The sequence below is a fragment of the Blennius ocellaris genome (assembly GCF_963422515.1).
Source record: "Blennius ocellaris genome assembly, chromosome: 1".
In the NCBI taxonomy this organism is placed as follows: domain Eukaryota; kingdom Metazoa; phylum Chordata; class Actinopteri; order Blenniiformes; family Blenniidae; genus Blennius; species Blennius ocellaris.
The window spans coordinates 6,954,353-6,981,347 of NC_137650.1; the positions used below are offsets into that span (position 1 = coordinate 6,954,353).

The 26,995-nt window shown below is 47.8% G+C and overlaps 1 protein-coding gene across 1 annotated transcript in view; it reads right to left on the bottom strand.

The window, feature by feature from the left end:
* The window catches only part of LOC308134573 (uncharacterized protein), a 28,399-nt gene extending 2,787 nt beyond the window's left edge, over nt 1–25,612 (bottom strand). Inside the window, exons 1-2 of the mRNA XM_080502347.1 lie at nt 25,530–25,612; nt 2,878–4,452 (exon numbers count right to left, since the gene is read on the bottom strand). Of these exons, the coding sequence (XP_080358473.1) occupies nt 2,878–4,410 (1,533 nt within the window). The 5' untranslated portion in view covers nt 4,411–4,452; nt 25,530–25,612. The remainder of the gene's footprint in view (nt 1–2,877; nt 4,453–25,529) is intronic.
* Nucleotides 25,613–26,995: the final 1,383 nt, after the last annotated feature.

The window sequence follows — 26,995 nt, forward strand, 5'->3', positions numbered from 1 at the left end:
ACTCGCCTGAGAAATTAGAATTAAATGGAAGAGCTCAGCCGTTTCAAGTTTGTATTACGTGATCAAATAGTTTCTACGTCTCGGGTCATTGTGTCGGGGCGAAAATTAACCCAGTTACTTAATTATTATGCTTTAAAAACAATGATCCATCCCAAAAAAAAAAGAAAAAAAGAAAAAGAAGTCTTATAGCCTAATTTGCTGGAGGCTAGAGATGAGATGAGCATGAGGACGGAGTAAATTGAGCCTTCCAGGGGTGAATAGAGCCTCCAGTTTTCAACTTAATTAATGTTATCAATTTAAAAGTCCTGCAGGAGCCGTGTTCACAATCGCTGCTGTGGATCATACGAGAGGTGATTCGTCACAGAAAATACGCATTCAGGGGAACATTGCTTCATATCACGGCCGAGTCTTATTTGTCTGGAGACATTAAATCACACTGCTTCATCATTAATGGCGGATTAGTGCATAATGAACGCAGTGGACATTGTTTGAGGCTTCTTGGCCAAAGAGATTCACACTTTTAAAAGCTGCATGTTACATTTTAGTGATGTTGCGTTTCTGCGTTGGGCGTTTGAATGAGAGTCGCATATTCCAAAGTTCATGTCGTCTCACATAACTCTTCTCTAGTAAGCCAAGAGCATGTCTATGTTCCCAGAGTCAGAAGAAACAAGGTGGAGCAGCTTATAGTTCCTACCTCCTGAACAACTGAGGACCGCCGACACTCACTTCTTGTAAAATCAGGTCTTACAACAATATTATTTGCACAGGCTTTCCAGTCAACACTAGATTTGACTTTTTTTCCCACTACCTTTCTCTTAAAAAGACTTTATTTATCCTCCTTTCTATTCCCTTCTCATTCAGCTTGTTTTAATGTATTACCTATATTCCTCTGTAAAGCACTGTGAATGGCCTTGTGTGAGTTATATATATATATATATATATATATACACGCTTACCACAAGACACAAACAATAATTGAAAGCACACAGACTAAAAAGTCTTACTTTGCCAATGATTTTGCTGGAAAGGTATCAAAAGGTGCAATTATGCGTGCTAAAAGAACACCTTGTGTTACTCATTTGGCTTATTGTTTAATTCCCTTGTCTGTTCAAACTTAGCATCAAATATTAACTTGCTTTTTAGACTACATGAGTGGCAATTTGACATTTATGATAGTAGGTTTATGGTCTTCCCACACCATTAGGGGTTTTCTTTAAATGTCTACTAAAATGAGCCATTGGGACTCATTTAGTCACTAATTTGATTTCAACTAAATAAATACATGTCTTTACAAGTATACAGTTCAAAGAGCAAGTTTCAAACTTCAGTCACACATTCGTTGGATCAAACTCTGCTTTACAGTCGTGTGGATACGCTCCAGATTTTGTTGATTTTCAACAACCTTTAAAAAGACTTTGGCAGCCACGAGCACTAAATGCATGCTCCTCAGGGTTAAAAAAAAATAATGGCCTGCACCGACACGGCGTTACACAATCTGCAACTCTGACCGTAAACTTTACGGCAGCCATCTTAGGTCCGGAGGAACAAATTCCTTCGGTATGGATGAAACATTTTTCCCACCGCCTTTCCCCCGCTCCTATCACGCTCTCACCCGCGGGAGACGTTTAAAACACGGAGGAGCAGGGTCACAAACATGCGAGGCCTCCGGCTGGTCCGAGTGACCGTCTGCCGGGGGGCGGGACCGGCCGGGCGCCGTTCAGCTCGTGGAGACGGGCCGGCGTGCGGCGCAGGGTTGCCGATCGGTTGAGAGACGGCGTTTGTGTGAGCGGACAAATGTGTCAGACCGTCCGTCCGCCCACGGTCTGCCTGTGCAGCTCGGCATTGGCGCCGTCCACCAGAGGGAGCAGTGAATGGACAGCACAGGCTGACTGCCAGCCACAAAAGAGAACGCTCTCCCCGTGGAGAGTACCCCTCGGCTCTCCTCTCCTCCGGCTCCACCAGCCAGCGAGGCTTTGGATTGCCGTTCCCCCGGTGGACATCAAAATTTGAGCAAATCCTCACTAATGCAGCTTCTCATTTGTCCCTGTGTGGGATCCCCATCTACTCCCCCTCCATCCATCTGCAGAGAAAACAGTGCGGTGCTTTATTAAATGAAATGGGATTTGTGATCCCCGAGCACCCTCTCCCTTCCTCTCCCTTCCTCTCGTCTTCCTCGTCTTCCTCCTCACCTGTGTGACTGTGTGTACAGCAAGCCGGGGCCGCTGAGCAATTACACTCCGTTCAGACGGGGGCTGTAATGAGGAGGACGTGACGACGCTCCGCGGTGCGCAGATTGAAAAGCTTTGTGCAAACGCAACAATCTACTCTGTGATTTATTGCTTCTCGAACTGCTTTTTGATGCTCGTGACGCTTTTGCAACGACGAGGTCAGAGCCGTCGCGAAGGGGAAAACCACACCGTATGCAAAATAGAAAATGTGCGGCTGGAACAAATTTTCTTTGGAGGATAAGGACTATTTGAGTCTGTTTACATGAAGGTGCGTCTTTTATAGCTTAAAATGGACTTTTCTGGACACGCATCTGGAGCATACACTGCTGAACAGTTGAGAGAATAAATTGTCATTCAGACCTGTTTACAGGACTTTTTTGGCCCAACAAAATTCTTGAGAGTTCCATCACAACATATAATCGACGAAATGAAAGAAAATAAATAGAGCGGATGACGAATGTCTGCCAAGCTAAATGAGCTTTCCAGTTTACTTCACCTCAAATCTCTATGAGTAAAGGACAGAAGACAGAAGACTGAAGAGGTGTGGCCACACTTTGGGTGATCTGATAGGACCCTCGATTGTGTCGCGAGCGACAGAGGACACTGGAGCGGCCGGGAAGCGCGAGAGGAAGTGTCGGCGTGTCGGTACCTTGTGCGTGAGCGAGTGCTGCCGCAGGTGGTGGAGCTGCACAAACTCCAGGCCGCACTGGGAGCAGGTGTAAGGCCTCGGGCTCTGGTGCTTCAGGAGGTGGTTCTGCAGCTGGCTGCGGTAGGCGAAGGACTTGTTGCACTCGGTGCACTGGAAGGTGTGGGGGCCCTGGTGGCTGGTCTGGTGGCGCTTGAGGTGGGCGTACGTGGGGAACTCCATGCCGCACTGCGAGCACACGTGGCAGCGGCCCCGCTCGTGCTTCACCTCGTGCGCCCGCAGCTCGCTGGGGTAGGCGAAGCCGCGGCGGCAGAAGCGGCAGCTGTAGGGCTTGACGTCGGTGTGCTGCAGCATGTGTCTCTTCAGGTGGCTGGTCTGGGTGAAGCCCTTCTTGCAGACGGTGCACTTGTGGGGACGCGTGCCCTGGTGGGTCAGCAGGTGGGTCTGTAGGTGGCTGGGCTGCTTGAACAGCTTCCCGCAGTGCGGGCAGGCGTGCGGCTTGATGCCGTTGTGGCCCAGGATGTGCGTGACCAGGTTGTACTTTGACGTGTAGGACTTGTCGCACATGCGGCACTTCCAGCGCTTCAGGCCGTCGCCCACGTCCACGCAGTAGGACTCGTCGATCTGGATGTTGATGTCCAGTCTGTCCACTCTGCGTCCGCCGTGCCGGCGAGGGGGCTGGGGGTGCGGCGGCGGCTGATGCTGCCCCCCTCCCCCGCCGCCGCCGCCGCCGTCTGTCCACATCATGCCCTGGCTGTTGTCCTCGTACTCGGCGCCCATGCCCATTTCGGCCGAGTCGTAGCTTCCCACTTCGCTGGTCTGGAAGTAGCTGCTGATCGCCTCCTCTTGCTGCGTGGGCTTCATCATCGCGTTCCCCGGGTGCTCCACGTCCTCTTCGTCCTCCCGTCCGCCTCGCCCGTGGGCCCCCATGGGGCGCTGGCCTTGCAGCACCCGGTGACCCTGCTCCGCTCCTCGGTGGGGCACCTGGGCGGGGGGAGGGTGGCCGTGAGCGTTGACTTGCGGCTGGTCGCGTTCACAATCGACGCAGCCCTTGTTGTTGCTCCTCAGGCTGGCCGGGTCCACCTGCACCAGGCCGCCCCGGGGGGCCATATTGTTCAGCATGTGGACACAAGAGGACATCCCGGAGGCCACCCCTTCCCCCTTCACATGGGAGGAGGGCACGTCGGTGCCTTGGAGGCCGTGTCGATCCGGGCCAACCAGCTTCCCGTCGGGGTGCTGGGGAGGCCCCTGCTGCCACCTCCTCTGGCTGCAGCTGGGCTGCATCTGTCCGTCTTCCCCCAAGTTGTCTCCGAGGTAATCTCCGTTGGCTCCGATGAGCTGGTCCGCGTACTCGTAGTCGACGCCGTCTACTGGGGGTGCGGGGGACTCCTTGGGTTCGCCGGTGTAGAAGCCGTTGGGTGCAATGGTCGCTCCAAACACTTCATTCTGGGAGATGAGACCTAGCACGGCAGCCTGGGCCAAGGACAGCACGACTACTGGATCTGTCTGTGTGCCTATGTCCACCAGCCTGGCCATTACCTTGGGCTCACATCTACCCAGGCGCCGGCTCGCCTCCTCCTGGAACACAAAGAAGCACACGGGCAGATAGTCAAACAAACGGTTCGCAGAAATACGCATCTCATCTCACCGTTTGATTCTTTCTCACTGTTTTTAGCAAAGGTCAGTTTCGTAGTTTCAGCCAGAAAACACCACACCTCAGTCTTCCAAGAAAAGTAATCAGGTAAAGTTCCTCGACCAGATTCCACACAGGAAACATGAAAATACTTAGGATCCGGTTTTAGTTGTTGCTGTACATCTACAATATGTCGTCGACAGCTTCCTGAAAGAAATTCCTCATTACACTCAGAAAAACATGCATTTTAATTTTCCATCCCTGGTTTGTTGACATGTTGAAGTCATGAACCTCCCAAAGATGCAGTTTGTACACGAGATCGCTCCAGACCTCGAGCTGGACTGGGGAAATCAGCAACCATCAGTTTCACAACATTTAAGACGCTTGAGCTGCTGCAACACCATCTTTGATTTCCCACAAACCCTTGCAGCAGGCTTCACAAGACGACATCAGCGAGTGAAATGAAAATACAGTTTCATGGCTAAAAATTCCAGTTTGTTTGTCAAAACATCAGACTCTGGTGTGATCGACTTGGGAAACTGCGGGTTGGGAATGAGTGGTGATGGTGTCGTTTTCTCTTCTGGTTTATTCTCTGTGCAGAAGTGAGACCTTCTATGTGAAATATGTTTTTAAAAAAAATTCTGCTTGAGTAACTTTAAAAGACAGGAAAGTGATGATTATGCTTTGAAAAAACTTAAACTACATCACTCAAAAAGGGGTCCAAGCTCATCAGCCAATTAAAAATGTTGTTTTGTTTTGTTTCAGCCAAGAAGAGAGACAGTGATTGTGATTTCAAAGAGCCACTTATTGCATCACCAGGAAGGATGCGAAAATACAGACATTTCCTCCCACAGAGACGAACCTATTCCCAAATCAATCCTCTCGTACCGGCAGTCAACCTGAATGAAGTCGGTCCAGAAGCAAAGCTTCAGATCTGGTGACTGAGATACAGGAACTGTGAAAGGCAGCATCCTAATCCAGCGTGTTAACCATGTATGGCTGTGTGTGTGTGTGTGTGTGTGTGTGTTGTGAGGGATTAGATGGCCTCCTGATCTCTCATCTTGCACTTTAGTGTCCAAGAGAATGAAGAAAACTGTTCTCAGATTAGGAGATAAGGAAAAATAGAAACCCACTGGAGAAGACAGAAACAGAAAGAAAGAGGGAGAATTGAGGGTGAATGAGGGAAAAACAGGGAGGAAGGGAGGGAATGAGAGAGGACGCTTAGAGCAAGAGAGAGAGAGTAGTGGAGGGGAGGTGAGTGAAGAGGAGAAAATGAAGGTAGAGGAAGAGTGAAGCAGAGACAAGAAGGGAGGGTGTGCAGGAGAGAAGGAGGAAGGCAGGGGAGGGAGGGAGAGAGAGAGAGAGAGAAAGAGAGAGAGAGAGAGAGAGAGAGAGAGAGAGAGAGAGAGAGAGAGAGAGAGAGGAAGGGAAGGAGGGGGGGCTGAGTGAAAGAGTGAGAGGGTGAGTGTGAGGCAGCAGGCAAAAGAGCACAAGAGGAAGAGGAAGAAAGAGAGAAAGATATGTAGAGACAGAGGGAGGGAGAGGAGAGAGAGAGGCAGTGAACAACGAGAAGAAGACGGGAGGAAAGAAAATGACAGAATGAAAGATAAACTGAACCAAACAGCAGAAAGTGACACGAGAGAGAAACGGCAACGGAGCACAGAGAGCGAGCTGAACTAGAGACAAGTCTTCATTTAGGAGGAGGTCAACACAACATACAAATAACTTCACAAACAAACAAAAATAACGCAGAGGAAATGGAAGCATCCCCGCAGGCAGCTTCCCTCCGGTCTCACGGCCCCGATGACATCACACCCATGTCGCCCAGCGCTGCACATGAGGAAACCACCACTTCACATGCGTACGAGGGCCAGTGAACTCACCACACTCCTCCTGCCGTGAGGCTTCAGGTGCTTCAACGATCTCATTCTTCACTGCCAGTGTTGAGAGTGAGAATAGGCTGTGTTCCACTCCTATTTATACATGAGGGATGAGGGGAGGGGAGGCGGGGCCAACATTACTCTCCTCCTCCTCCTCCTCCTCCTCCTCCTGCTTCTTCTTCTTCAGCACAGTTTCAGTAGTGACTGGTCACAGCAGACAGTGCAGACACAAACAAACAAACTAAATGTTCTCCCTCCAACCAGCATGTGGAGGCAGGTTAGAAGAGAAGCTCCTCATCTCCTCCATAGGCTGCTAGCAAATGGTTACAAGTCCCCCCCCAAAGTCACCAGCTCCACACACACACACACACAGACAGACAGAAACAACAACAAAAATCAAATCAACGTCTTCTACAGTCTGGGATTATGGATCCGCCAGGCTGCCTCCCGCCTCGCTCGCCCTCCTTCCTCCCGTCTCTAGTCTGTCATCCTCCGCCTTTGTTTCTGCCTCTCCCCCGTCTGTCCCTCTTCCTTTATCTACTGCTGGGTCTTCTCTGGGTTTCATCTGTGCAGCGCTTCCTCCCGGCATCTTTCACTCGCCAAGTGAGGCCACGAGGATGGAAAGTGCTGGATTGTTTTGGTGTTTGGTGAGATGTGATTGTGTGATGAGAGAGAGAAATAGAGAGAGAGAGATGCATGGAAGGTGACTGACAAGGAGGTGAGCGAATGGAGGAGGAGGGGAGGCGAGTGGAAGGAAAGAATACTCGAGGAAAAGAGAGGGGAGGGGAGGAGAGAGAAAGAGAGGAGATAAAGTGAGAGAGAAAGAGACGGAGGGGGGATGGGAGCAGAATGCGGTAAAAGAACGGGAAGAAATAGAATACGGAGGAGAGGAAGAAATGGGCTGAAGTGGCGCTAAAAGCAAAAGGAGGAAAGGTATTATTCTCTTCACGGTGCATCAAACAGTCCCAGAAGTCTCTCTTTGCCTCCGTCCACACAAATTGAGCTCCTGGTTGACATAAGAGAGAGGGGGGGGGGGGGGGGGGGGGGGGGCAACTCCGCCACTGTAAGGTATGCACGGTGACATCAGACGGCGGCCTCGGGGTCCACCAGGTCACTCACATGGAACCCCGCAACTCTAAAGCTGCACATTCGGTAGAAAAACACCTGGAAAGGTTGGTTTGGTGGAACATCTGTGTCACACTTTCATTATTGCACCAAGTGATTGTGGTGCAGTTAACAGTCCTCAGTCTTGATCATTGTCACTTTGCTTGAAATGTATGTTGTATTTTTTGCATGCGAGTCAGTAAATTTGACGACAACCGGCTTCAACCAATAATTTCCTATTGACCTACAAACTAAGTGAAACAATAAAAGTTGCCGGCTATAAAAGGTAATGGTCAACGCTGGTGTGCATCATGGAGTCGAGACAAACATTCATCTTCTGCTCTGATCAGTGGAACTTCCTGCTTGTTTCAAACACTGACCCTGGTCATGTGATCAATGTCCAACCAAATCAGCAAATGAGCTTTATGCTCATGGCTGAAGACCAGCAAACCACAGCTGCTACTTGGAGGAGATAAATAAGTAACTGCTTCACCACACACTTCAAATTCCTGCGTGTCGTTTCCACTTTTCCTTCACAAACAACAGATTTGAAAACATACACGAGCAAAACCGACACTGTCGTCGGAACCTCTCGCCCTCATCCGACGCCAGTTCCTGATTGTCACAAAGGAGTCGGAGCTCGTCTGATCAGACTAAAACAGGTTGGTCGAACATGTGTGTGAAAACTGAGATTCACCCTGTTGAAACAAATTCATGAGACTGAAGCTTGGTGGAACCTCCATTTTTCCAAGAGGTATTATTCAAATGATCCAACCAACCAGCTCTTTGTGGAAGAAAATGATCCCGAAGTGAAACAAAGTCTGTTTTCATTTCAATGTATGAGTGCAGTGTGGCAATGCGTCAACTTTAAGTCCATTTTAGCGCATTTCGAGCCAAAACCGATCTCATTCATCAGTAAAATAATCTCAATAGTGAACCTCCAGCATTTCTGCTTCTCGGTTTTTAGTTTTCTGCCCTTGTAAGCTGAATATTTTGGAGTTTGAGAGTGAAATCATGTTTCTGAAGAGATGTCACCTTGGAAACAAAAAAAAAAGTTTCTGCAGTTTTTAATTTGCACATTTCTGACATTTAATAAATTGGTACTTGGGAAATAATTCAGAAATTACTACAAGGTGTCCTTTCTGGAATCAAACTTTTTGTTTAGGTCAACTGAAAAAATAAAATGTTCAACGATGACAGACTGACATGAAGTGCTGCAACTTCACAGAAGGACTGATTCTGGATTTTGTTTATGAAGCCAGACTTTCCACAAATAGGTTAAAATGGTCATAATATACAGTTTTTTTTTAACACCACATGGTGTCATTGGCCCAAAAACATTGTATTCAAAGTTTATTGCCCCAAATCAAGCTTAATTTCCCGCCATTTGAATATTGGATCATAGCAGCTTCATTCAGAATCTGCTGTGCCTGTGTGAGCTGGACTGGCTCCGCCCACACATGCTCATCTTGGGAAGAGGAGGAAGTACTTCCTCTCGTGGTGCCATGTGCCAGAGCAGAGCTGCTAAACTGTGGGAGGAGTCTACCTTGATTGTGATTGGCTGAACCCCCGATGACACTATATAGGGTTTGATTTCTGATTGGCTGCTTGGAGCAACACACTTTTAAAAAAATCTCTTGCTCTCTCAGGTGAGGTTTAACCTTCTTTGTAAAAAAAAAAAAAAAAAAAAAAAGGATTTTGCTTCTGAAGAAATGTTTAAAAAACAAAATAAAAATGTAACTTCAAAATGTGTGCAGGCATGCTAAAACCTTCACACACAATACAGGGTGAGTTTTAACAGTCATATTGTTGCAGCAAATGTATTTTAAAAACGTTAAAAATGGCAGCAAGAGAAAGAAATCTGACAAAATGTGGATTTTTTTTTTTTTTTTTTAAGTGACATCCTGATGCCAAGTGTGAACCAGCCTGCACAGAACATCGATCTCTAGATGTGCAGATAAGAGACAAAGGTGGGCCGGAGCCGGACACGGCGTTCATGAAGCTTCTGCCCTTGACCTGCCGTCCATCAGAGACCTTCTGACGGCTATCATGGTCAAAACCATCCATGCTGATGAACCATGAGCTCCATTCCTCATCTAGACTAGATCTCCGTTCGGCCATCTCTGGATCCAAATAGATCCCGTTTACACAATCTCTCTCTCTCATACCACTCTGCCACGAGGATGAATTAATTAGTCGATGCACAAAATAGCTATTTGGTTTATGCTTTATTTCACCCTAAATTGATTTTAGATCATCAGTCAAATAAAGACGGTGATAAATAAATAAAACTTGGAAGGTCTGGGTCTTTTCATCTTCTGTACTGTCGATCAGTGAAATTGTAGATTTCCACCAGGTCAATGTCACTCAGCTTTAAAACTACCTTTTCCAAGAAATCACATGATGGGACAATATGTTGAGACAGTGGGCTCTAATGGGGACCATTTAGATAATAAAGGTTTGTTCTCATACAGGACACTGACACTAAACCTTGTTGAGTTTTTGAGATGCGAGAAACAGAGAAGGCTACGTACTTCAAAAACAGAAGAAACTTAAAAGGTCTTAAGTCTCAGGGTCCTGAGGTTTTGCTTCCATACGACTCTGCCTTTAAGATACAAACAAGATCCTGCACGTTCACCTTTCAACCCAAAAAAACCTGCGATAGTTTTTCTTTCCTTCTCCTTCTCTGGCTCCGAACGTGTCGCAGCCGTCACGTCTTAGACCAAAGGCCCTGCAGCCCCCAGAGGGAGAGGACTGTCACCTGTGGTCGCCTCGTCGCCCGCCGACTCCGCCACTTGTTGAATACAAGCCAGTGGAAGGAACCACCGGGTCGGAGGAAACCGACGGGGTTTGGGCCTCGTGCTGACGGAGTCAGGCCGGATTCTATCTGGGCCCAACGTGAACGAGTGACACCCACAGTGAAGGACGGCAGAGATGGACGGGTGAGAAGAAGAGACGAAGGCTGCGACTGGGAGAAACGCTTTGAGTTGTTCCCGCGGCTTTTATTTTAGAAATGTATGTTTCAATATGTAACTGGTTTTGCTTTTCCTGTGTGACAGAAATCGGGTTTTTTTTAATAAAGTTTGGAGCATAAATGTCATAGAGAAGTGCAGTGCACAACCAGATAGAGAGAACATGGAGGAAGGAGAGAGAGAAGGAGAGAGGGAAATGGCAGAGGACAAAATGGGGGCGGAATAGAGGAAGCAGAGAGAGAGAGAGAGAGAGAGAGAGAGAGAGAGAGAGAGAGAGAAAGGGAGAGAGAGAACAGATGATTGCATGGAATGAAAGAGGGATTGAAGGGGGAGGGGGGATGAGATAAAGAGAACAGGCAAGGGAGGGGGAGTCGGTGTGTGAGCGAGGGAGGGAGTGAAATGGTGGAGTGAGAGAAGGGAGAGACAGAGGGAGAGAAAATGAGAGGCAGCAGTGGGGGATGGGAGGATGGAGAGAGAGCGAGAGAGAGAGAGAGGGAGAGGGCAAGCAAGAGAGACTGAAAAAAAGAGAAGAGAGAGAGGGAGAGATGGGGCTGGGAGCAACGTGAGAGCAAGAGAGAGAGGACGGGAGGGGCGGTGTGCAACGTGAGAGAGAGAGAGAGAGGGGGGGGTAGAGGAGAAGAAGGGCTAAAACATGATGGAAACCCAGAGTGAGAGAAAAAGAGAGACACGGAGGGAGGGAGGGAGAGAGAGAGAGAGAGGGGGAGGGAGGGAGGGAGAGAGAGAGAGAGGAGGAAAGAGGAACAGAAAGAGGGGGAGGGGAAGAGAGCTACAGAGAGAAAAACAGAAAGAGGTAGAAAAAAAGGGGAGAGCAAGTGAGGGAGAAAGAGAGTACGGGAGCCTCTCTCACTCTGTTTTGTGGTTCCAAACATGGCTGCAGCGGAAAGAAGAAAGAGAAGCATGACACTGTTGGTTTCTACAAGTCCTCTCTCTTTCTCTTTCTCTCCCTCCTTCCCTCCCTCCCTCCCTCCGCAGAAACAACAATACGCTGCCACCAGGAAGAGCCGCCACTCCGACCCGCCGTGGGCGTCGCTGGGAGCCACAGGTACGGCGGGGCTCTGCCGACCGTCATGGCGGCACCGCCTCACCGGGGGACGGGCCCTCGCCGTCCGGCTCAGACCCCTCCCCCACCACCTTTCTGCTCGTTTCAGTCAATTGGCAGGATCACTTCTTAACAATAACGTGCCGACTCGCAACACGTAGGGCCCTCATTGGTCAGAACCAAGGCCTCGTTCACCCTGCAGGGAAATACGACCCGATTCTGCCGTTGTGCGTCACAGTGACCACCACCTGACCCGCTCTGGAGAAGTGTGACGCTCCAATTCGGACCTTTCTCACTCCAGACCCAGGCCTCGCTCACGTGCAATTCAGATATTTTTCTCTACAAGCGGCTGCTGCGTCATCGACGTGCGACTGACGTCACGGATAAGCGTCCGGAGGAATCCGTCACAATGTTAAAGCTCGTTCTCCTTCTTCCCCTCGTCAAGTTGTACCGTGTTATTCCCCTCGTATTTAACAACCACTTGAAAATGAAGTTGCGTTGCCAGATATTTCGGGGGGGGTGGGGGGGGGGCTACCTTGGTGTTGAAGGTGTGTTCTTCATCACACACATAATAGAGTTGTGGTTTAAACAGGATTTCCACACAGGCTAAGATCTGGGCTGGTTTCTATTAAGGTGTCTGGGTTTGACCTTGTTTGGGCTGAAAACGGCGAGTCATATCTGGCAACCCTGGTGCCGACCTGCGTAACCATTCATATTCACTTCTGCAAACAGCGTGCCCGGCATGACGTCACGCCGCCTTGTGGGCAAGGCACTCTCATGCGCGTGATCACACCAAAAAATCTGATCCCAGCAAAAAAGACCCTCAGAGTCAACAGAGCCCAACAGTAGGATTGTTGTGAGGTAAAGTAAAAAAAAAACAGATCAACTTTGTAGTGCAGATGCATTATTAACTTTGCATTTTTATACAGGATTTGTGCTGCAATTTCTAAAAGGGACAACAAATATAAACAAGACTGTTGTTTCTCTCCAGGCGTCTACCTGAGTTCTGACAATACCGACTTTGTTCAGCAGAGGGCAGTGGCAGGTTTCGTTTTGTACTTGCTTCTTATTCAGTATAGTGATACATGAAAAGAAAAAAAGAAAAGAAAGAAAGAATAGTGATTCACTGATCCTGTCCACAGGCTGCAATTCTCCTGACCCTGTCTGTGACCCTTGACCTCACATTTCCATGTGTGAGTTTCTCACCTTCAGAAGCCTGGAGATGAAATATGACTTTAATGAGCTGTTGTTGGAGCCTCTGGACCGCGTTCTATTTACAGTGGAGTTGCATATGAAGATGATGACTTCTACATCCCTGCAGGGCCGGAGCCTTGTGAGAGCTGCATGTTTTACTGACAAAAACTTTAACGCTGGACGAGCTTCCAGATGCAAGTTTGAGTGGGAGTCCAACCCTGAATTCGACCATAAAATGCATCAGAAATGAAATATTTGATTGCGTTGTGACTTCTCCTTCCCGCTTTGAACGTGAAAATTGAAAGGGGGAATCTGGATTTTAACACAGCAAGAAAAGTGTCCATAAAATCAACGGTGGATTTCCTGCAGTGTGACGTTGGCCTGAGCAGGTTAGAAACCCTGCATTACAATAAACTTCAGGGACACGTCCATTCTAAAGTCTGGCGGTAACGTGTGCATGTTAATGCTGAACAGGCACCCAGGTGCCTTCGCGCTACCCTCTTCCAGAGGTGCTCACGGACGGGTCTCGCCACACAGGCGCCTCAGTGCGATCGGCGAGGACGAGTCACTCGCAGGAGAATACTTCATGCGTAAACGTCATTAGTTCACGCCGCGTTTTTCATTTCAGAGAATCTGCCGGTTTGACTTAGACAGTCGGTCGATGGGACGTTGGTGCCTGGAGGTCTGCAGAGACACGCAGCCTTACAGCGGCCGGGGCGGAGGGGCCGTCCAGCTCCACTTTTCAAAATGCCAAGGAGAAATATTGGTGACAGGAAGTGAGAGGCCAGCGGCGGGAATTCCTCTAATCTGAGGAAACTCCTGCTTCAGCTTGAGACATTTGTCCAGGCTGAAGAGAGTGTCCATTTGTTTTACACTTATTTACCCTCCATGGAGCTTCATCGCACAATACTTTCAGAGGGGAAAGAAATATGAGGAGGCGGAGCTTAAACCTGAGCTTTATTACGAAAAACCGCAGTAATTTGTGAAAAAATCTGCGACGTTACAAGACAAACAGTCGGATGTTTTGATATAATGTTAGTTTCTATATTGATAATTCATCATCTTACATTTGTTTTATTATTAAACAAATTAACATTTATTACCACATAAACACAAAAATGTGGTGAGAATCGGTTTGGCTGAGTACCGATATCGACTCCCAGGTATCGGTACCGTATCGTACCATTCCCAGTATTAAGAATATTTGACTTATTTTATCAAGTCGTTCTAAAGTGATGATTCAGATACAGGAGTGACAAACAACACCGTGTTGACATGTATAATATATTCTATAAACGTCTCACTCCTGTGTAACTTTCTCAACGTTACATTACAAAGACCCAAGACTGGATCCGCTCACGTTTCATGGTTTTGTAAATGAACACCTGAATTCACAAATAGTTTCAATCTGCCATCTTGATCTGGGCCCAAAGATAAAGATATATATTTGTTCAATTAAACAGTCAGAACTCAATATGAAGCTGTTCACTACAAGAGGTCTCAGGTGTGTTTTTATTCCATTTTCACTGAATGCAAATGTATTTAGTAACAATAGTGATGATAAAACCATTTAGACTAAAAGGCCAACACTTTATAACCTTTGCATAATAGGATAGTGCAGTAGTTGAAATTACAATAACGTAATAAACACTATGGCTATAGCCTGTTTACATGAACAAAATCTAGAATGTGGGAAGAGGCAGAGGAAGAACAGAACAATGGTTCATATAGACGAGGTCCCCGAGTGCCTGGACAATGAGGAAGTGTTCAAATGTGTGGTGCAGTTCCCTGGTCTGCACCAATGTTTATATAAAAAAAAAAAGAAAAAGAAAACTTTACATTCACTTCCACACACTATGACTTTCACTTTTCACTGTTCAGCTGCTGCGGTGAGTATTTGTGGCACAACTCAGGCTGGGTTACAAGCAATGTGTTGGAATATTAGGATTTTTTTTTTTTTCCTCTCCACCAGATGCGACGTCGCCACTGTCCTACATGTTTTAAATATCCACCACTTAAAACAAGTTACTTGTCGACAGGCTTTCTGCCGACTCGGACATAATCGTTGAATTCGCGTGTTTAATAAAGTGAGTTAATAAAGTGCATGACAGTCACACGTCAAGACTGGACTTGTTAAAGTGCTTTATGTTTCAGAAATGCTGTTACAATGAAAACATGTTGCGCAGAACCAGCATTCAGGAGTTCACTACAGTTATTGGTGTTGATCTACTCGCACATGTGCAGAACAACAACAACAACAACAACAACAACTAAAAGTGTTTCACACGTTTCAGGAAGCTTGAATTTCCCTGTGCAGAAGGAGACCAGTTACTTTCCTTTCGCCGTTTTCAAAAAGTGACATTTACAGGGACTTGATTTGCTGCTTGTTGCCACACTTCTTCTTTTTTTGTTTTTAAAGTATGGTGGCTTCCAGAAGCGTGCGGTCCAGGACCCTACGGGCTCACGAGAGACGAGGCTCTCTCTTACTGTCAAATGTTGATTACGCAACAAACTAATGCAATAATGTGATGAACAGTCAAATATTCTTGTTTTACAACCACGACAGAGAGAGCGCAGTTAGTTTTCTCTTTATATATTTGTACATATTTATATATTTCCAGACGACACCACGCTGAGATCTCAGGAAAGACGTCAGCGGTGCAGCAGTGAAATCTACCTGCTTCCTTCTTTAGGAACAAAACCAGACTGCACAGGCACAAACACGCCACTGGAACATTCCCGCCGTGTTTATATTGCTTGCTAGCTCTCATACCAGCCGCGCCACAACAAGGATTACCCCCAAATAAAACACGGAGCCTGTTTACCACCTCTATACCTGCATCTGTCAACTAATGGCAAGAAGCAACAATATTTGAGGTCTTTGCCTTTTCATATTTCTTCCGTTTGTTTATGCTTATTTCTGCGCACAGGATGGCGCAATGGAGCCGCGCCAATCTCTTCTGTTAGCTGGCAAACAGCTTTGGGGCACGTCATGAGAACACGCCGTTTCACACGCCCAGTGTGCGCTGCCATGGCTCGTCTGTCAGGCGCTGCATTGCTGGTACGTCTGGAACGGAACGGTCTGGAACCTCAGCTTCAGAGTGGAGAACGTTGGTTTGTGCAGCGCAACACCGAGGCTGCAGCAGTAACTCCCGGCAGCGCGTGAGCCTGACTTTAGATCGCTCGCTCTTCCACATTTCTTTTCATACTGCTCTGAATGAAAAAAAAAAAAAAACACGTGCTCAAAACAGGAGCAGTAAATATTTGACCTCAGACTCATGCGAGTCGAAGCCTGAACAAGCAAGAAACACGTCCTCCAACTAATCAGTGGAATCGGGGAACAACCAGCACCGCAGCAACCACTCTGTCTGTTTCAAACCTGCAGGAGTGAAGAGTGAGGGGTGAGGGGTGAGGGGCGAAGAGTGAGAAGTGAGAAGTGAGAAGTGAAGCGTGAAGAGTGAAGAGTGAAGACTGAGAAGTGAGGAGTGAGGAGTGAGGAGTGAGAAGTGAAGCGTGAAGAGTGAGGACTGAGGAGTGAGAAGTGAAGAGTGAAGAGTGAGGACTGAAGTGAGGACTGAGAAGTGAAGAGTGAAGAGTGAGGACTGAGAAGTGAGGAGTGAAGAGTGAGGACTGAGAAGTGAGAAGTGAAGAGTGAAGAGTGAGGACTGAGGAGTGAAGAGTGAAGAGTGAGGACTGAGAAGTGAGAAGTGAAGAGTGAGGACTGAAGTGAGGACTGAGAAGTGAAGAGTGAAGAGTGAGGACTGAGAAGTGAAGAGTGAAGAGTGAGGACTGAGAAGTGAGGAGTAAAGAGTGAGGACTGAGAAGTGAAGAGTGAAGAGTGAGGACTGAGAAGTGAGAAGTGAAGAGTGAGGACTGAGAAGTGAGGACTGAAGAGTGAGGACTGAGGAGTGAGAAGTGAAGAGTGAGGACTGAGAAGTGAAGAGTAAAGAGTGAGGACTGAGAAGTGAGGAGTGAAGAGTGAAGAGTGAAGAGTGAAGAGTGAGGAGTGAGGAGTGAGGAGTGAGGAGTGAGGAGTGAGGTCTGAGGACTGAAGAATGAGGAATGAAGGGTGAGGACTGAGAAGTGAGGAGTGACAAGTGAGGAGTGGGAAGTGAAGAGTGAGGACTGAAGAGTGAAGAGTGAGGACTGAAGAGTGAGAAGTGAAAAGTGAAGAGTGAAGACTGAGAAGTGAGGAGTGAGAAGTGAAGAGTGAGAAGTGAAGAGTGAGACATGAAGAGTGAGACATGAAGAGTGAGACGTGAAGAGTGAGGACTGAAGAGTGAGGAGTGAGAAGTGAAGAGTGAGAACTGAGAAGTGAAGAGTGAGGACTGAAGAGTGAGGAGTGAGAAGTGAAGTGTGAGAACTGAGAAGTGAAGAGTGAGAAGTGAAGAGTGAAGAGTGAGGACTGAGAAGTGAAGAGTGAGAACTGAGAAGTGAAGAGTGAGAAGTGAAGAGTGAGGACTGAAGAGTGAGGACTGAAGAGTGAGGACTGAAGAGTGAGGACTGAGAAGTGAGGAGTGAGAAGTGAAGAGTGAGAACTGAGAAGTGAGGAGTGAGGACTGAGAAGTGAGGAGTGAGAAGTGAAGAGTGAAGAGTAAGGACTGAAGAGTGAGGAGTAAGAAGTGAGGAGTGAGAACTGAGAAGTGAAGAGTGAGGACTGAGAAGTGAAGAGTGAAGAGTGAGGACTGAGGAGTGAGAAGTGAAGAGTGAGAACTGAGAAGTGAAGAGTGAAGAGTGAGGACTGAAGAGTGAAGAGTGAGAAGTGAGGAGTGAGGAGTGAGGTGACGGCGCTGCTGGGATTGGGTGCAGCAGCTCTGACCTGGAGTGCAGTGATCCATAAAGAGCTCACTCATTTCCTCACAAGAGAACATAGAGAACAATGGGAGATTGTTTTGAACAACGTTTCCAGCAGTTTTATCTACAAACTCTGTCATCACAGCTTTCCGCAGGTGAAGAGTGCAAACAAATTCCCCAACATGGTTTTAGGCACGTATTTAGGGTGTCCATCCAAAAGTTATGGGTGACCAAAATGTATTTGGTTGACGGGGGCGGGTTCTTAAGAGTAATGTATTTCTTCCTTTCATTTTGGAAATGAAACATTAGATAGATCATAGGTCATATAATTAATACCAGCTGTGTGGAGTCTGCAGGTGGAATTCCTCAGCATCTTGGAAAGGAACCTCCTCCTCCCTCCTCAGCACCAGGAGTCAGACAATCACAAACCAATCAGAGGCCATATGTCTCTCAAAAGGTATATACCTTATACCAATTGACCAATCACATGATGATTCGAGCATCGTTTAAAACTTAAATCAATTACTATTCCAGCCATGATTCACCCTGATGTGACAAGTTCCTTCACAACATCCCAATACGACATCAAGTACTGGAGGCATCAAGCACGATCACTGAGTGGAACTCCAAGGAAAAAAAAAAAAAGTAAATAAAATTAAAGTCCCCAGAAGTGTCAGTTGTGCTCTTCTAGGAACTGCGGCTGTGGGCCGTCCATTTTGTTCTTGTAGCCGCAACAGTTTCATACTGCATTGCTCCTTCCTCTTCCCCTTTCTGATCCCTCTTTCCTCAGGTTTCCATGGATACACTCCTTTTTTTCCTCCCCTCCGTTTTCCCACATTTTTATCACTTCCTTCTCATGCTTTTGCCTCTAACATAATCAGTACCACACTTTAATTGCCTGTTATTACCTCAACCGATATTCACAGTGAGCATGCGATAAGAACTTGAGTGAAGGAAATCATATTTGATGGATTTCATTTGAAACTGTTCAGACATTCTTTATGGAGACTTTACCCAAGTTAGGTTGGCGGGGCGAGAGTTTGTTTCGGCTGGCGGTGGGTTAAAGACCCTCACACAGGCCATCCCCACACACACACACATACACTCATGATGGGGCTTAGAGTCATGTGTCCAGATTTCTTCCAGGAAGTTCAACAGAAAACCAATGCAGGTTCAGGATGGAAATGAAAAAGATCAGAATGCAACGTCCTTTATGCCACGCCCACTGAGTGACCAAAATAAACCAGCATGGAGGACGAAACTCGCCTCCAACCAGCTCTCAGGCTCAGCACCAACCCTACCAACCCCCTACATCGAAGGTGTGTGAACAACTTTAAACCATAAGCATCAAGGTAGTTATTAGCAGTCTTTGCACGACGGAGCCGCCGTATCACACCAGCACAACTTCCATGTGGAAGCGTTGTGCCTCGTGACGCCGGAGAACAGAAGTAAGTAGCGTTACTATCGCCAAAGTTTGCTAAATTAATTTCATTTCAATTGTGCAACGCGAGCATGAGCTTGGTGCACGTTGGTGGTGCTAGCTAACTCTGTTTGTTTGGTTACTGTTAGTAGCTCGTGGCTAAAGAGCTGCGTTTAGCTAACGTTAGCTAGAAATAGCATATAATGCTGGCATGAATGGTAACGTTGGCGAGCTTACAGCTAACAGAACATCGCTATCTAGCCACAAGCACCACGAAAGTGTAGAGCTGTGAGCTATGGTAGCTAGTAGATTGTAGTAACATTAGACGTATCTGTTCAATGTTTGCCAATTCATGATTAGCGTTAGCTCAATCACGCTGTGGTCGTTTCCCAGTGAAACAATATTAGACGTTTGCCAGCTTAGCATCATGATTCACTACACAAATGTTAGTTCACCAATGACTGTCAACTGACGGAGCCAAGGCAACATCTGTTAGAATAGTCCACTATTCCATTAAATAATTGCCCCAATAATCGTTTTCAATATAGTCGTTTACCCCCAGCCCTATTCATAGCTTCATTAACTCAAACACTGCGTTCACAAAAAAATATTTTTTTAGAGAAGATCCTTATCTCCGTTTTGAAAAATCGGAATGCTCCACCGACCAATTAAGGCAGCTTGAAGAAGAAATGTCTCTACATCTGGGAAATTCTTCCTACAAATGCAATGAGAAATAAATCAAATATATTTATCTCAGTTCGGTTTTCTGACAAGTCTTTGTAGCGTCCCTCGTGAATAACATTCAAATCATTTGGGTTGAATTATTGTACAACGGATGTTCAGCATCACTGCACGCAAACAGTGACAGATCCAACACTCCTGTTGCTTTATATTTTATTACTATATGTCATACAGTCTTAAATGTCCCATTTCTCTGTCATTTTACAATGCCTTCATCTGGAATTGCTCCTCCGGGATGAATAAAGTTCTCTGCAAGGAACTGAACACATCAGCATTGCTCCATAACTGTATCTTGATACATTTATATTCTTATATAGTCCTGTTAATTCTCCAAAGGTGCTCGACCTTGATGATCCTTCGGCAAAACATTTTCTCAAATCTGTAAACCACATGCAACTCCGTGAACATTCCTCACTCACACTTCAGATGTGAACCGCTTGTCACCACTAATGGCCGAACACACCGCGGCGCGGCACTCCGACCAAACGATATGATAATGACGGTATTGTCTGCACATCCCTTCAGGCGAACACCATCCATCCATCCAGCCATCCATCCATCCATCCAGGGAGGCCAAGCCAAGCGAAACACCACTGTGAAAGTACAGAGATACCCAGCGCAGCACTTCCTGAGCAGAGCGCTACGTGGCGTCACGGCTGAAGGTTCATCACTGAGGGAGCAAGAGACAAGGGCTGGTGTGAAACGAGAGACAGCCTGACACAGACACAATGCGCGCGCACACACACACACACACACACACACACACACACACACACACACACACACACACACACACACACACACACACACACACACACACACACACACACACACACACACACACACACACACACACACACACACACACACACACACACACACACACACACACACACACACATCTAAAATTACACTGAAGAGGGCATGAACTAGGCCACCGCTCCGCGTCACGCCAGAACGTAGTAGGTAGCGGAATGAGGAGAGGCTGGCACAGAATCCAGTTGCACAGATTCTGCGCTCACCCCTTTGAGCCCAGGTGACGGACTGACGGACTGACGGTCTGACCGGGGCCGTCGGCGCCAGCAGCCATCTTTCCACACAAAAGACAAACACGTTCAGCCATGAGACAATCAGCAGACTGTAGAATACCGAGCTCTGTCAAAACAATATCAGTTCAACACCGCTAATCTTTTTCACGCAGAGACTTTGGCAGGATGGCGGTGCCCAGCGACGGGCCGGACCGACTCACCAGACAACGAGTGGCAGCTTCACACTGCAAAGAGCTGGTGAAGGACCGCACTGAGCCAGACCAACAGCGAGAACCAAAACTGACAGGCATGACTCGCACCTAATAAGCATTACATACTGGACGTGTCTATTAACCCCCCCACCCCGACTGTACACTGAGAAGCTGGCTGAAGCTTCACAACCACAGTGAAAATGGGGACTTTATAATGTTATTTATTGGCAGATAACAGATAATGTCCTTGTGCCTGGTTTCTGGGAGAAAGAAGAGCTGCTACTTCAGGCAGCGCCAACATGCAGACGTACTGATGATGTGCATGAGGTTTAATGTGCGAGAGCTCAGCTTGGCATTTTATCTTTTAGCATTATTCATTAGCCCCAAAATGCAAAACACAACTGAAGCTTTCCTGCCGTTTCTGGGTCAAAAACTAAGGCTCCGTTTACACAATAACCAGTGTTTCTGCAAGACTGTTGGGGGGGGGGGAGTTTATATGGCACCGGTGTTCAGCATCCGATTCTTCATCAGTCCATATGAATGTCGGGTTGTCTCCATTTTGTTCACGTTTAAAGTGTATTGTTCTCTGAACATGTCTGCGTGGTTTAATTACAAAAACAAGCGACAGCGCCCTCCCATGGCCCGGCAGATCAACGACACCGTTGTGTGCTGCTGCAGTGTAAACACACTTTTTTTTTTTTTTTTTAATGGATTAGGTGTCACGTGAAACATTGCTGTGTAAACGGAGCCTAAACTACCAAGTAAAGATCTGTCCAGATGGTGCAAGTTAAATAATAGTCACTCCTGCCCGACAGTCCAGGGATCTTTCTTGTCTGGTGCATACATGTTCTCCTTGTGTTAGACCCAGTTTTATTTTGCGCATATTCCAGCTATTGCTCGGCACGCTGCCGGAGAGGTTTAGATCAAACACATGAGAAAAAGATGGACAAAATGTACCTGCCTCATCCCACCGTACAGAAAAGCCAAAACATCCCACCTACTGGCGCTGCTGTCCTGGATTGGTGTCCTCAGTTGCAAAGAGATAGTAGCAAGATTTGGCACAATATAAACTAGAAGCGGCAGGGATAAATAATAACGGAAGTGAATGTTTTTGAATGAATCACATCACTCAAACCTTGTGGTGATCAGTCACCAGCGGGCGATCGAGACACCAGCTTCATTTTGGCTGTAGCATCATCCTCCTTTACATGGTGCCAGCCATTTAACGTTTCACTGCAAATCGCATGATCATTGTTAAGATATTTGTAGCTCGGCCAACTGAAAGCAATGCCAATGCCCTTGAGCCATGCCACAAAACAACAAGAAGGGAAAAAAAAACAAAAAAAAAAACCCTGGCACAGATGATTTCAAAGTGAAATCCTAACCACACTTCTCCCGCTGCCTCTGAAAACCAGCACATATCTGCTCCTTACAGATAATTTAACTGTGCAGCAGGGCTGCTGGCGATAACGGTTGACACGACTGGCTTTGTTCTGGTTCTCAATCATAATCATCCACGTGTTTGCGGCGGTCGGTTTACTGCGATGGCAGTTGGGTCTTGAGAAGTCGTGCATTAAAAGCGGGACCGAGCCACAACTGTAACGGAAATGTTCCGCAATTCATAACAGTGCGTTAATTAATGAAGCCGTACGCGGGGACGCAGTCAGCTCGCTGCCGCCACCCAGTTCGGCTACGTTTGCTTTTATTTGTCAACAAATCAACTTTTTGGGGGTTTCCAGAAGGTTTGACTATTGTGCCTCCACAGTGCAGTCACACGTCACACACAAACAAACCGGCGGTCGCCCGGCGTGGCTGCAACCAAAAGGCCCCACACATTAGGCCTTTGTGCTGGGAGAAACATCAGCAGCTCTCTTTTTCTTTCTTTCTTTCTTTTTCTTTTTTAACCCTGCCTGCAGCACAGCCGAGCTGCAATGTGCTGACACCATCATCAGCTCTTCTAAACCTTTTTACCACAGCTATATTTCTGCATCCCGATAAAGAGCAGATGGAGGGAACCAGAAAGCCTAATTCTCATTTATCTTCATTAACACGGGATGCGTCTAATATGGCCGGTAAGAGGATCGGTCCCGTTTCATACGGAGCGCCGTCGATATGCGTTCTGCTGGTTTTCACTTAACAGTCACCCTGTCGCCGATGATCCATGAACAAATGGCTTATGATCCCCTGAGCAGCATACAGATTGTGTAGCAGCAGCAGCCGCAGCACTGTAATAACACATTATTGATCCAAACATGGGAGGATTCATTTATCACTGCGTTACTCCGAGTGGCTGAGGATGTAAAGAAATATGGAGTTAAACTTGAAGGCATAAATTCTGCAGAAAGAGCAGGAGTCTGAATTGTTGCCAACTTGTCCGTGCTTTTTTGTCAACCAAGACATTTCCACACTTATTAAATCACGTTAAGGGACTGAAACATGAGGCCGTCACTATAAAACAATCATTCTTCCATCATATTCTGATACACACTGCAGTGTCTGGATAAGTGCTCTGGATACACGAACATCACAAGATAGATCAGATGAAACGCTAAAAAAAGCATGAGAAAAATGTAATATTTGGCCGGGGAGCCCTCCAGCAAGCATGGAGAGGCGACGCGCTCATCAAACGGAGGCGACCAAAGTGCCTCAGACCTGCATTCAGGGCATCAGAGCGCTGCAATCGATGGAGCCTCGACTGGTCGTCCACTCCAGCTGCTCGGCAGCTCAGAAGTGAGGAAAAAGTAGAGAGAACGCCGATGGATTCAGCCTTTTCAAGCAAACAACAGAGCCGAATCACACAAACACTCGCAGGCCAAGAATAGGAAACCAAAGAGGGTCAGACGAAGAGATGCAACCGGATGGGACCGTCGTGACGATGAGGACGAGGAGGTGAGACGGTCATTATTGACAACGACGTCAACCAGCCAAAGCGTCAGTTCATGGAAACGAGTCACTTCCCAACCAGGCCTGCTTGGTACAATCACCACGCTCACTTCAATACATCTATAGGACTCTCAATCCAATGACCCCCAGACCACAAAGGGAGGGATGTCTTCTTAATAAATGCCAGCCACTGGAGTGCACCGGCACTGGACTGCATCACAGTGCACCCCTGGGGGCCCGGGGCCCGGGGCCCGCCGACTGGTATGCACAGTATGCAGCCGCCTTGTTGCATGCGGCGCACCGTCCTCGTTACACGAGTCCACGCTGCAGAGCAGGTATGCAGAGGGGTCGGCGGTGGGATTGCTGGTCCTGGCCACGATGCATTTCATTACAGAAAATGGCAGTGCAAAATGAGGGGGGGGGGGGGGGCACATGCAAGCTCAGACAACCGCCCAGGACCTTCACATCCCCCTGACAGGGCAGAGCGAGATGCTCTGCCCTCATTAGTGCAGCGGAGGAAACCTACGTGGCCTAGCAATGATCTCTGGCAGCTCTGAAGGGGAAACAGCCTCAACTGGTGGTAGCCTGCGTGACACACACACACACACACACACACACACACACACACACACACACACACACACACACACACACACACACACACACACACAGGTCATATGCTGCAATGCATCTTCCCTCGGTGTGTCGCAGAGTTAAAACAACCCCTCTGCACAGGGTTGTGACCAAACTGTAGCCTCCACTGATTAATCCACCGGGCAGGAAACTCAGGAAGCAGCCTCATCATGGACGCACACCTTCCACCTGCTCACGATCTCCAGAACTTGTACTGGAGGCTGGAAGAAACTCAAAGAAACGCACAACTTATGAGTGCAAACTTTGTTGACCCCAGGGCTGCAGGAGACACCTCGGGCCTGCAGGAGCCTGCAAGAGACACTTCTGGACACCCCGGCTTGCAGTAGACACCCCAAACTACAGGAGACACCCCGTGACACCCCTGCCTGCAGGAGCCAGCCCGGCCTGGAGGGACAACCCTGGAACAACCTGTCCTTGCAGGAGCACCCCCAATTTGCACGAGACACCTCAGCCTGCAGGAGACACCCTGTCCCGGCCTGCAGGAGACACCCCCGGACACCTCAGCCTGCAGGAGACACCCTGTCCCGGCCTGCAGGAGCCTGCAGAAGCCACCCCGGCCCGGCCTTCCGTGCCTGGGCATGGAGGGGAGGGGGGGAGGGGGGGGGCTGACAGGGTATTAGTGATGGGCGAAATGTGGTTGTTGTCGCCCCTTTATGCGTCTCTTTCCCTTCCATTCTCTCCATCCCCCCTCTCGACGCCATCTGTTTGTGTCACGAGAGAATGTGGAAGTAGAAAAAAAAAAAAAAGAAAGCCAGAAAAGACGACATTTTGGCTTGTAGTTGCTGACCTACATCGCGCGTTTGTTTTCGGCGCGTCGCGGAAAGAAACGACGCGCCGAAGCTCCGGCGCCCGGGACGGTTCAGGACGAAAACAACCCCGGCGCTAGACGCGCCAACATTTCGGAGGCTGGTCGGGAGGAATTTAATAAGTTATGGTGGAAACACTCCTCCTCCTCCTCCTCTTCCTCCGCCGCCGCGCCGGCCCGGACAAGTCTCCGCTCCGGATCCACGTTCGGCTCCGGCTCGACGTCGAAAAAGCGACAAAACGGGGAACAAAACGGGGAACAAAAGCGCAACTCACCTGATTCCAAAATCGGTTTATGGTGGCGACGTGTCTGCAGTGGATTGTGACTGCGGGACCAACAGTTCCTGCCGCTGGGTCCGGTCGTGTGTAGCAGGAAGGAGGGAGCGGAACGGAACGGAACGGAAGGGAAGGACGAGGGTCTGACGTGAATGAATAAACAACCGAGCTCCTCCTCGACACGAGTCCCGGTCTGGCGGCCGACGCTCTGCCGACGCTCTGCCCCCCAGCAGCCGCCTGCTGCCACACCGGGGTCCAACCGTTGAGCACAATAACGTCGACTTTTAGTGAGCGCGAGAGGTTTCGTTTGTAACGTTTCTTCAAACAACGTCATTAAAAAGAAACAAACAAAAAAAAAAAAAAAAACAAGAATGTATTATGTGTTCTTTGAATATATATATACACACATACACAAACAGACGTATTGAGCAAATCGTATTTGACTGTAAGAAACGTATAATGTGTGATGTTATTGAGCCCCAGCAGGGGGCGCTGTGCCTGCAGCATCATAACTGAACCCTCGTGATGGACCCCTGCAGAGCAGCTGGGATACAGTAGGATGATACATGGAACCGGGTGGAGACTGGAACTACTTCTTACCACTGTGTAACTGAGGTTTTTTTTTTTTCAGGTTTGAAAATATAATTCATGCTTGTTGGTTGAGATTTCAGACGTGCGGTGTGTCCTGGTCACCAATGAGCTGCCATCATTCCCATAAATCCATGTGGGACATGCGCGAGGTCACAGTTTTGGTTATTGGGTATTGAGGAGGATTTGTTTTTTTTTTAAATATCATGTGGTCCGCCTGCTTGATTTGGCACAATCTGAATGCAACCTGAAACATCCAACTCAAATCAGTGAGATTCTTATTAATAACTTATTTCTATAGTCTCTGAAGAAGAAGAAGAATGGAGTGTAAACCTGTCCTGCGTGTTCCAGGCCTCTTCCTGCTGCATCACACGTGTTTGCAAAAGACATTGCAGAGACGTTTTCTGGAAGCTTGGTGGTGACAGTTATTGGATCCGGGTGTATTGAGGTAAAGAAACATTTGGAACATGGAGGGGAGGCGCTCACTCCTGCAGGAGCATCTGGGTTTTTAAGCAGATTATCCTGACACAGTTCTATGGAGGGCAGGTGGTTTTGTTAAGTCAGCTGTGGGTGTTAGTATTGGTGTATGGGATCGTTTCTGACTGGATGGAGGGAGGGATGGACTAATAGAATTTGAGCTGCAGAGAGAGAGCGAGAGAGAGAGATGAATAGGTTTGGACACTAGAGGGCACAAGCACGCCACCATAAAAGAGAAATCTCTGCGACTCCATCGTTCAGCGTCCCAGTGAATCCCAACACACATGATCTGGATTCCTTAATTAATTCCCTGCTGTTAACAAGCCAATAATGACACCAGGGCTCGTCTTATCAGCTGTCAAAGAAAATCAAGCAGAAAGGTAGCGCCTCTCTAATTCCTG